Source organism: Lolium rigidum, chromosome 1 (genome assembly GCF_022539505.1).
Source record: "Lolium rigidum isolate FL_2022 chromosome 1, APGP_CSIRO_Lrig_0.1, whole genome shotgun sequence".
In the NCBI taxonomy this organism is placed as follows: Eukaryota; Viridiplantae; Streptophyta; class Magnoliopsida; order Poales; family Poaceae; genus Lolium; species Lolium rigidum.
This window is the reverse complement of record NC_061508.1, coordinates 41,504,081-41,515,392: the sequence shown is the minus strand read 5'-3', so window position 1 is coordinate 41,515,392 and position 11,312 is coordinate 41,504,081. Positions and strand designations below refer to the sequence as shown.

The 11,312-nt window shown below is 52.2% G+C and overlaps 1 protein-coding gene across 1 annotated transcript; it reads left to right on the top strand.

Annotated features, from left to right (window-relative positions):
• Positions 1 to 298: 298 nt before the first annotated feature.
• LOC124671721 (protein trichome birefringence-like 1) lies at positions 299 to 3,443 on the top strand. Its single transcript, XM_047208063.1, has 5 exons — positions 299 to 1,872; positions 1,974 to 2,166; positions 2,259 to 2,452; positions 2,571 to 2,729; positions 2,823 to 3,443. The coding sequence occupies exons 1-5, from the start codon at positions 299 to 301 to the stop codon at positions 3,163 to 3,165; spliced, it is 2,463 nt and encodes an 820-aa protein (XP_047064019.1). The 3' UTR covers positions 3,166 to 3,443.
• The last annotated feature ends 7,869 nt before the right edge of the window (positions 3,444 to 11,312 follow it).

The following is an 11,312-nucleotide window of genomic DNA, read 5'->3' as shown; positions in this document are numbered from 1 at the left end:
CCTTTGACCCTCCGAAGAAAAAGCAAGTCGATAAACGGAAAAACAAAACAAACCTAAAATAGGTCAGCGATTCAGTTACCGGTTAGTATCATCACCTTCCCAAATTTTCTAAAGCCACCCAGCCGCGTACACGCACACGCCCCTTCTTCCCCACCCGAAAGCTTCCTCAAATCACTCGCCATCTCCTCTGTCACTTTCGCTTCTTCACTGCCTCCACCTGCACCACTTCCCCAAGTCGACAGCTGCCGAGCTCTATCCCGGCGCCGCCGCCGCAGCCGACGCCGCGCGGGCTGGCGGGATGAAGGGCGTGTGGAAGCAGAGCGGCCTGGCGGCCATGGCGTGCACCGACGCCGGCGCCGGAGCGGGACGCTCCCGCCGCAGCGCGAGGCTCGTGGTGTACGCCTTCGCGGTGGCCTTCGCCGCATTGACGGCGTACATCGCACTGTCCTCGCCCGCGGCCCCCGCTGCCTCTGGCGTCGGCGAGGGAAGGGCCTCGTGGTTCGACGGCGTGTACGCCTCCACGGCGCCGTACCGCTCCCAGGTTTCGACCTTCTTCTCCTCCATCTTCCCCACCAACTCCTCCACCCCCTCGCCGGAGCCGTCGTCCCGCGCCGGAGGTGGCAAGGCCAGCGGATCGAGCGAGGTGAGTCGTGATGGGGATAGTACGCACGCGGAAACCGGAGCAGGGAGCAGTAATTCTGCTACTGCAGTTGGGTCTGATAAGCGGTTGGGAAGTGGAGGTGGTGCGCCCAGCAGCAATGCCAGCGGTGCGGGTGCACTGCCCGCCGGAACTGATACCGCCGCCGCGAAGAGCGGCAGCAAAGACGGCGGGGAGGCTCCGACGGATAATTCTGCCCCTGCAAGTGGCGGTGCGCCGATTAGTGCGGCAGATCGGAATAAAGAAAACAGAACAGTTAGTGCTAGCAGTCAGGCAGGGGATGGAGGTGGATCCCCAACTAGTAGTTCTGCCGGAGACAGAACCGCGGCGAAGGCCGAGGAGCAGAGCGGTGGATCCAGTAAGCAGTCCGGAGTTGAAGCTCCGACTGGTAATACTGCCGCCGGAAATGGCAGCCTGGTGAAAGCAGACACCAAGGATTCAGTTGGAGACGGCAGCAAGGTGAAGGCCGACTCCAAAGTTGGGTCTGATAACCAGACAGTGAGTGCAAGTGCTGCTCCGAGCAGTGGTTCCGCTGGTGGAAACAGCACTGCGGCGAAGGCTGATGGACCGGATGCAGCTGGTGCCGCAAGCAATGGTTCTGCCGGAAGTGACACGGTTGCAAAGGCTGATTTGAACAATGAGTCTGATGCTCGGTCAGGGAGTGGAAACGACGATGCAACCCATAAATCAGCACCAAGTGCCAGTCCAGTGAAGAGCAATGGCGGAGTTCAGCACGATAAAGCGAATGCAGATGTGGCTTCAACTAGTAATAATCAGACTGAAAGTCCAGCGATTGCAGGTGAGAAATATGTTGGTTCTTCAAGCAAGAACCAAACCCCCGTAGCATCACCAGTTGTGAAGAAACAGGACCAGACTAAGAAGGAAACAACTGTGAATAAGAAGGAAACAACTCCACAGAGTAGTGCAGGCTCATTGAAAGATCATTCATCCCAAATGATCACCTCATTGAAGGGGAATGTGTCATCAACTAAACAAGCGGGTGGTGCGAGTGGAAATAAGAAGGTTGACTGGATAAAGGAGATGGCTGGCTGTGATATGTTCCATGGGAATTGGGTTCGGGATGAATCGTACCCTCTCTATCCTGGGGGATCATGTCCTCATATCGATGAACCCTTTGACTGCCATCTCAATGGCCGGCCAGATCAAGCGTACGAAAAGCTCCGATGGCAACCCAGCGAATGCAGCATCCCAAGGTGAGGAAACATTACTACAGTAGAGTAGCTCAATCAAATGCCGGTTAATTTGTTTCATACTTGGTTTGTAACATGCCCGATTCCATTATTTGTTATGTTAGATTAAATCCGACTGATATGCTGGAGAGGCTGAGGGGGAAACGTCTAGTTTTTGTTGGCGATTCACTCAATAGGAACATGTGGGAATCCCTGGTTTGCATCTTGAGGCACTCTGTCAAGGACAAGAAAAAAGTTTTTGAGGCATCTGGTAGGCGTGAGTTTAAGACTGAGGGCTCATACTCATTCCTGTTCACGGTATACATGTTCTCCAATTTAAATTGGTTGTACGTACTATGTGTTTTGAATCCATTTCAGTAACTAAAAATCTTTGAATTTCTGTTGTTTAGGACTATAACTGCAGTGTGGAATTCTTCCGCTCCCCTTTCCTAGTCCAAGAATGGGAGACACGAGTTAGCAACGGAAATAAAAAAGAAACTCTTAGGCTTGACGTTGTCGAGCAATCGTCACCAAAGTACAAGGAGGCAGACTTTATCATTTTCAACACCGGACATTGGTGGACACATGAAAAAACTTCCCTAGGGTAACTTACTTTCACTACTCTCTTGCTGGAGAATCATCTCAATTTCGTTCTTAATGCTTTAAGTTCCTGCGGTGCATTTGAACACCTGAACACTGAAGATATGCCTAATGTGCTGCAGGAAGGACTATTACCAGGAAGGTAGTCACATTTACAGTGAGTTAAATGTTGTGGATGCCTTTCATAAAGCTCTTGTAACATGGTCCAAGTGGATCGATGCCAATATAAATCCTAAGAAAACCACTGTAATGTTCAGAGGCTACTCAGCATCTCATTTCAGGTGTGTGGCATGTTTTTGTGAACTGCTGTATGCTATGTTTTACGTGCATGTCCTTGAGTGAACTAATACGCTGATGTGCATCTCATTATGCAGCGGAGGGCAATGGAATTCAGGTGGCAGCTGTGACAAGGAGACCGAGCCAATTAAAAATGAACATTACCTTTCAACCTACCCACCAAAGATGAGCATTCTGGAGGATGTGATCCACAAGATGAGGACTCCGGTTGTTTACTTGAACATAACGAGATTGACCGACTATAGAAAGGATGCACACCCTTCAATCTACCGCAAGCAGCACCTGACCGAGGAGGAGAGGAGATCGCCTGAGATATACCAGGACTGCAGCCACTGGTGTCTACCCGGAGTACCAGATTCCTGGAACGAGCTGGTTTACGCCCAACTTTTGATCAGTCAGCATCAGATGCTCCAACAATAAAGGCAAGTATGAGGTGTTCTGGATGTTTGTATATGACATGTTGCTGAGTGTCGTCCCGAGACCTAGGGTTTGTTCAAAACCCACATAGATAGTAAAGATGCCAGCTGGTGAGATGTCCCAATACCCACACACACGACCTTCGATTAGAGGCTTATAGGACTTGATATTGTAAAGTTCATGCCTAATGGTAATCAGAATAAAACTGTAGTATAGATGACATGTTATAGAGATGCTTCTGTGTTTTTGGATGTTCCTTTTTCTGAGGATGCCATATGATATATATGCGTGTCAGCTGGCGAGGTGCCACTCTGTTGGTTTGGTGTCCTAGGAAGCAGTAAACAGGTTTTTTTGTAGAAAGGAAAACCAATGTGCTTATGGAGTGGTACCTGCTTGATCAGATATACGGCCTGCTCTCCTGCGTGAAATTCATGATTTGTGTTGAAAGGTGAGAACCATCAGTGCGATCAGATATACGGCCTGCTCTCCTGCGTGAAATTCATGATTTGTGTTTAAAGGTGAGAACCATCAATGCCAAGGCAAGTAAGTGCGGAGCTAGCCCACCCGGTTTTGAATCCTCATCTCGCGGTAATTTAGTAGGGAGGGGCGAACTTTAAACCGGGTTATCATCCTAGCGGCTATTCGCTGGAAGAGTCTCATTCTACCTAACAACGTATAGCCAAGGGAGTGATCATTCTCCCGTTGGTCAACTTTTTTTAAAAAAGGTGAGAACCATCAGCTGGAGACAGTTACGCAGTGCTGTTAATGGGCCTGACCGTTTGATCGTGTGACCTCATGAAGTTCGTTTGACGGTCCTGCACTTGTTGTTGCTGGTGAGTGAGCTTGCCGACATTATTTCCGATGCGGGACAATCCATGTGCAGATCAGGAAAGGCAAAAATGGACCTGCTTCCAGGTTGCGTGGCCTGAAACGAGCTCTTACCGGCAGCGGTCGTGGCCTGTTTGCTTGCGGCGGGCTGTAGACTGTAGACACTTCTATATTCCAGTGACCCAGACCTGAATGTGATTTCCGTTCTCAAAACATTCAGATGATAATGTTGTCGGTTGTGTTGATAGCATCCCACATTTGTGTCCCACACCTGTTTGATTTAGGGTAAGCTTCGGTATTTATTTCAAATTTGAAATAAACATGATATAAGTAAGTCTCGTTCAAACACGCACATGGTCTTCATCAAAATGACCAGCACAACCTGAAGACCTGAACTAGCTCTTCTTAAGCATCAGACAAATCCAGATGAATCTGTCTAGGAGTGCAAACTATTGAACCAGAAAACCGGAGTCCACAAGGCAGCCTCTAGTTAGGACTACCAAAGCCCATGAACGAACCATGTGTCTACACTACTAATGTGTCTCATTTCCATCCCCTCAAAAAAAAAAAGTGTCTCATTTCCATTTCTTCCGATCCCACAGTTTCTAACGATACAACTGTATCAGGCCCAGTTTGCTGTTGCCGAACTGGGCTGCGCTATGGTTGTTCTGCGATCTGCTAGAAATTAGACAAAAATTAGGCGAAATGGAGTCAAACAAATAGTGTACTAAATTATGCAAACTTGGGTAGAGTGATCTGCATTATTCTAATCCACCGCAATACATAATCATCCACTTAAGGTTTAGGATATCTATGAAAAGGTGAGGACTCGAAGAGCCGAAATCGCAAGGCGATGGCGGAGGCGACTTCGTCGTCCAGTGCGCCGCCGGTCGGCCCTCTGGCTCCGGCCGGGGATGCTGTCGGGTCCAGGTTCTCCTGCCTAGTGGAGGACGAGGATTCCGTCGAGGATGCTCGGGCGACGGCGGAGGAAGCGGCTTGGGCTGCGCTAGGGTTTGAGCCTGAGGTGCAGTAGATCGGGCGATTGCCGGCGATGTCCCAGGAGGAGGTGGAGGCTGACTTCTGGGCCAAGATCGGCTATCCGACCAGCGAGTCCAGGGTTTGGCCAAGATCTGTGTCGCTGGAGGTAAGCTCTTCTGCATGAAGGTCGTCGGAGCGGGCTAGGTCCGTGTCGCCATCGTCGCGAGTGAAGGCCAAGGGTCCGACGTCGAGGGCGGCGTCAGCTTCGCTGGTTGGCCTGCGGTTATCCCGCATGCCGCGGTTGAAACCATGGCGAGGTCCGCTCCCCCGTCGACGTGTCACGCCGGTGCCCGTCTTCGGGGACTTCTTCGCTGAAGCCTCGTCGAGTCGGCCGGCGGGGAAGGCGTTGTTGGGTTCTTCGTCGAGGGACGCTCCCTCGTTGAGGCTTGGGTCGGCATCGACAACATGCCGTGGGCCGGTGGAAGCGAGATCGGAGACTCATCCGTCGGTGTCGGTCGCGCTGTCCTCGGAGGCGGCGGCGGGGGCATCGATCGCGCCGCGGTTTCAGCCGAGTTTCAAATCGGTTTCGGTAGCAACCGAGGCCTCCCCTGGTGGGCCGCAGGCAAGGTGGACCTGCTTTGGACGGGCTGTGATGGCGGTGCAGAGGAGGGCTTGTGTCGCTGGTCGAGACGGATACATGCAATCACGATCGCCCGTGATCGACGCACATCGTTTCTCTCACCGCGCCGCCGCCTTTCGTCCCCAAGCACACGTCGTCGCCGTCGTCTCTCCTTCGTCACCATCACTCCCCTCGTCGCCTACGAACCCTGTGCGTCGGCGTTCTTTCGCGCAGGTCGTCGCCGGGTTCCCCTCGTGCGCGGGGATGGCCGGGGCTGCACGGCCTCCTGCGCCTCCCGGGGCGTTTGCGGCGATGGTTGCGCCCGTGCCGGCGGCACCTGGGGCGGCTCCTGCAGGGGCGACGAATGCTGCCGCTCCGGGTCCTTACTTGGGACCTCCCGGCTTCCAGGGGTGGCCGGCAGGGGTGCCCATGCCACAACTTGCCCCTGCCCGAGGCCGCCCGCTCCTTACCCGAGACCATCTGTGGGGTATCGCCCGCCAATTCGGCCGCCGGTACCTGATACGTCCAAAACGTATCTACTTTCCCGAACACTTTTGCTATTGTTGTGCCTCTAATTTGTGTATTTTGGATGCAACTAACACGGACTAACGCTGTTTTCAGCAGAATTGCTCTGGTGTCTCGTTTTTGTGCAGAAATCCAACTTTCAGGAAAATCCTCGGAATTTATGCGAAAGGTCCTATTTTTCCAGAAGATTGACGGAGCCAGAAGGGCAAGCCAGGTGGAGGCCCGAGGGCCCCACACACTAGGCCGGCGCGGCCCAGGAGGGGGGCGCGCGGCCCTAGTGTGTGCCCCCCTCGGCTGGCCTCTGACGCCCTCCTTCGGACTACATAATGCCTTCGACCTAAAAACGCACGGGGGTTACAAGAAATCGCCAGAAATCATCCAGTACGCCGCCACCGTCGCGGAACTCCGTCTCGGGACCAGAAACTCCGTTCTGGCACTCCGCCGGGACGGGGAATTGGAGGAGATCATCGCCATCATCACCACCGACGCCTCTCCATCGACCAGCCATGTTTCCCCCATCCATGTGTGAGTAATTCCCCCGCTGTAGGCTGAAGGGGATGGTAGGGATTGGATGAGATTAGTCATGTAATAGCATAAGATTGTTAGGGCATAGTGCCTAGTGTCCGTAATTGGTACTTTTATGATATTGTTGCAACTTGTTATGCTTAATGCTTGTCACTAGGGCCCGAGTGCCATGATTTCAGATCTGAACATGTTATCGATTCATGATGATATTCATTGCTTTATGATCTTACCTGCAAGTTGTATACACGTATTGCTGTCCGGAACCCGAGGCCCCAAAGTGACAGAAATTGGGACAACCGAAGGGGAAGGCGGTGATATGAGGATCACATGTGTTCACGGAGTGTTAATGCTTTGCTCCGGTGCTCTATTAAAAGGAGTACTTTAATTTCCAGTAGATTCCCTAGAGGCCCGGCTGCCACCGGCTGGTAGGACAAAAGATGTTGTGCAAGTTTCTCATTGCGAGCACATACGACTATATATGGAACACATGCCTATTGATTGATTAGTACTTGGATACCGTTTTATTATTATCTGCAAATGCCCTGCCTTGATTGTTACATGAGTTTCTCTCACCCATGCAACGCCCGTTCATCCATCCCTGTGCCTACAGTATTTTAATCCTGCTGTTTACTATAATCACTACTGCTGTCTTTGTTACTCTGCTGCTGTTATTTCACTACTACTACTGCTATAAAACTGTAACAACTGATAAACTCTTGCGAGCAAGTATGTTTCCAGGTGCAGCTGAATTGACAACTCCGCTGTTAAGGCTTTCAAGTATTCTTTGTCTCCCCTTGTGTAGAATCAATAAATTGGGTTTTACTTCCCTCGAAGACTGTTGCGATCCCCTATACTTGTGGGTTATCAGTACCTCAGATGCAGTACACGCCGCCGCAGCAGTATCAACCGTTTCAAGGTCCTTTTCAGCTTCCTGTGCCTGGCCAGCAGGGTATGGTGCAGCCTCTTATGCAACAACCTGTGCATCAACAACCAACGCTGCAACCTGGATAAGTGAAGAAGAGACGGAAGAAGAAGACTGCTGCATCTCTGGGGCAGTCGATGCCTTCTGGGGGCAGCAACCGCCGCCTTTGGGGCAGACGGTGCCGCCTCTGGGCCAGTTGGTGCCGGGCCCCATAGCGCAGCCATCTCTGGTGGCAAATACTGATGCTCCTCTGGTTCCTGTGCGGCCTCTTGTCCCTGTTCCTGATCCTGTTGCACCGGTGGCGAAGCAGAAGAAGGCGGGAGGATGCTGGAAATGTGTTGTTAATACTCATGCAACTAAAGATTGTAAGGCTATTCATCATTGTCTGGTTTGTGATTCTGGGGCACACCCGACCATTAGGTGTCCTATCCTGAAGTTGCCTAGACCTACGAGCTTTTTTGTTGGTTGCGGTAATGATGCCACGCTTGATCTTCAGCTTCTAGACTCGGTGTATAAGCCACAGCTGACCTCTTCTGGAGCGCCCACAGCTTTAGTGCAGGTGTCAGGGGAGGGGGCTATCTCTGCAGCTGATATTCAGAGTTTGATGGCCCGCATGTGTCCAGGAAACCTAGCATGGAAATGGGAGGCGGTGCCCCATGGGGCTAATGCTTTTCTTATTGGTATTCCTACAGCTGAAGACTTGTCCCGGATTGATGGTATGCATATGAGTGTGCCCAAGGTTAATGCTCAGGCTCTGGTTTCTTCATGGGTGCATGAGGATGTTCAGCCTCTTTTTGTTATGGAGCCGGTTTGGGTGCACGTCAGTGGAGTACCAGACTCTGTTCGTCATTTCTTAGGTCTCTGGGCAGTGGGTTCTCTTATTGGCACCACTCTCGATGTTGATTTGTTCTCTCTTCGGAGTCAGTGGATTATTCGTGTTCTTGTGGCTATGCGTGATCCTACAGTTCTGGAGAAGAATAATGGTTGCATGGAGGTGATTGCACTTCTACATCTTAATGGTTACCGTTTTTCGTTTCAGTCGTGAGGCAGTGGGGTTTCAGCCAGACCCTCAGTTTCGGCCTTTTTTCTGGAAGGAAGGAGGGGATGATGATGGTCCACATGGTTTAGAGGAGGAGAGGTATGATGAGGCCTCTGCTGATGCGGCGCCGGAGGCTGCTGGTATGGATGTTGATGGACATCCTCCGACGCATACTGGCACATCGGCGGTGAAGTCTACACAGGTGGCGTTGACTCCTTTCAACCACTCGCAGATGACGGATAGAGGGCGTCAGATTGTGGCTCGTGCTAGAGTCGAGTCTCCACACTTGGTCGCTTCTTCCCCGGTGACTCCACGGTATCCCTCACCTTCCAGAGTTCGGATCTTTATGCAGGGTCGTACACGTCCGGTCTCCGCTTCACCGCGGGTGCAGCAGTCACTGGTTCCGTCTCCTACTTCGACTCAGACGGACTCAGTGTCGCAGCCGATGCCGGTGGTGCAGCCGCCCCTTGCGTCCTCGGCTTGTCTGGACAGGAGGCAGGGTGCTTCAGTCTCCTCGCTGCATGCGCAGCCGACCACGGAGCCTCTGCGCGCTGGGGTCGGCTGAGGAGCGGCCGGCTACGCCGCCTTACCAGGCCGCGCCGCCCACGCCGGAGCGGCTCGCCACGCGGCAGCAGGCCACGGCGGCCATGGCCATGGCCTCGCCGCGGGGGCCCTCGCCGCAGGCGGCCACAATGCCTTTGGCTACGGCGTCCCTGCAGCGGCCCACGGGTATGCCGGCTGTGGCATTGCAGCAGGTGGCCACGGCGCTTCCTTCGTCGTGGCAGTCGGCCCCGATGGTCGACGTGCATGTGCGCCGTGTGGAGGAGATGCCCGCGTCGCCTCAGGCCCAGCGGCGCCGGAGTGTCGCAGTGTTGGAGGAGGTGCAGGACGACGCGCAGCGGACTCCGAGGACCGCGCCGACTACGGCGGACGGGTCTTCCGAGCCTGCTGTTCCGCCTGCTTCTTCGACGCCGCCTGCCACTGCGGAGGAGGGCTCGCCTGGGGTCGGGATGATACAGTGGGCTACATCACCTTCTACCCCTGTATCGAAGGCTCCTACATCACCAGCTGGTTCTCCGCCGCGCTCGTCTACTTCTTCGCCGGCCTCCTTGCAGCAGCCTCCACCCACGGTCCCTCCTCCGGTCGTTCAGCCGACGGTGAGGCGGAGTGGGAGGTACGCTCTTTCGGAGGATGGGGCGGGGGCGACGGATGAGGATGTCATGCAGAGAGCCATGCGACGCAAGGCAGAGTGGAACCTCGACACAGCAGGTACTAAACAACCGTCCAAGTCTTTTGTTTCTTTTTCAGATACTCGTATTTCTTCTAATTTGAGTAGCTTAGGGGTTTCCTTGGGTAGTCGGTCTGAGGAGATTTCTGTTTCGGCTAATGTGTTGAGACAAACGGAGCTTGACCGTTTAACGGTTGTTCCGAATGTCTCCACTGGGCCTGAAACGACAATACTAGACGATGATGAAGAGGATGACATCCTAGATGGTCAGCTTCTCTCGGCTATTATTGGCAATATTTCAGAAGTTGATTTAGAACACGTGGAGCTTAGTTCTGATTTACAAGCGTCCGAACGTGGTTCTCGATCGTCTGCTGGAAAGAAATCTCGTAGGTATGGCAAGAACTCTAAATCTAAAATAGTTTCTCAATGAATGGCATGTTCCGGAATAGCAGAGGTCTTCATGACTTGGCTAAGCATTCCCACATTGCTGATGGTTGTAGAGTTTATTATTTAGATTTTATTGCTATATCGGAGACGGATAGGCGAAATTTCTCTCAAAGTTTCCTCGACCGACTGTCAGGCGGGATTAACTTTTAGTGGTTTTCTCGCCCGCCCCGTGGTAGATCGAGGGGCATTTTACTTGGCGTCCGCATAGACACCATGACTGTCTTGGCTAGTTCTGATGGAGAGTATCACATTAAGCTCGACATTCAGAATAAAGCAGATGGTTTCATGTGGAGTCTGGTTGCTGTGTATGGTGCCGCCCAGGATGCTTTTAAGGATGACTTTTTACGTGAGTTGGTAAATCTTACAAAAGATAATCCTTATCCGATTTTAATCGGAGGAGATTTTAATTTGTTGAGGTTTCCTCACGAGAAAAGTAAATGCCGCTTTGATGGTCATTGGCCTTTCTTGTTCAACGCTGTCATTGATAGCCTTGATTTAAGAGAGGTGTTCATGTCCAGTCGACAGTTTACTTGGGCAAACAGCTTGCCTGAGCCTACATACGAGAAACTAGATCGCGTGTTGATGGATACCGAATGGGAAAATAAGTACCCTATGGTGTCAGTCCGTGCACTAGAACGTATTGAAAAACTGTCTGACCACGCTCCCATCCTCCTAACCACTGAGAATCTCCGACCCGTTTGTAAACGGTCGTTCAAATTTGAACTTGGCTGCTTACATCGAGAGGGATTTCATGATATGGTTAAGAGGGTTTGGGACAGACCGGTCGGGGTTAGCACGCCTATTTTGAGATGGAATAATAAGATGCGGACAATGCGCAAACATCTCTCTGGTTGGGCTGCCCATACGGCTGGTATCCTTAAAAAAGAAAAGACTCGCTTATCAAATGCGATTGATGAGCTTGAGGCTATTGCGGAGGTTAGACCACTGTCTACGTATGAGATTGAACTTAAAAATCAATCCAATGCACATATGGCGAGTCTTCTTCGCGAGGAGGAACTCAAATGGTATCAACGTTCCA

Excerpts from the sequence above, each read along its gene's own strand:
- LOC124671721 (XM_047208063.1), top strand. The coding sequence starts at position 299 with ATGAAGGGCGTGTGGAAGCAGAGCGGCCTGGCGGCCATGGCGTGCACC. Across the intron at positions 1,873-1,973 it reads AGCGAATGCAGCATCCCAAG|ATTAAATCCGACTGATATGC; the intron begins GTGAGGAAACAT and ends TTGTTATGTTAG. Across the intron at positions 2,167-2,258 it reads CATACTCATTCCTGTTCACG|GACTATAACTGCAGTGTGGA; the intron begins GTATACATGTTC and ends TCTGTTGTTTAG.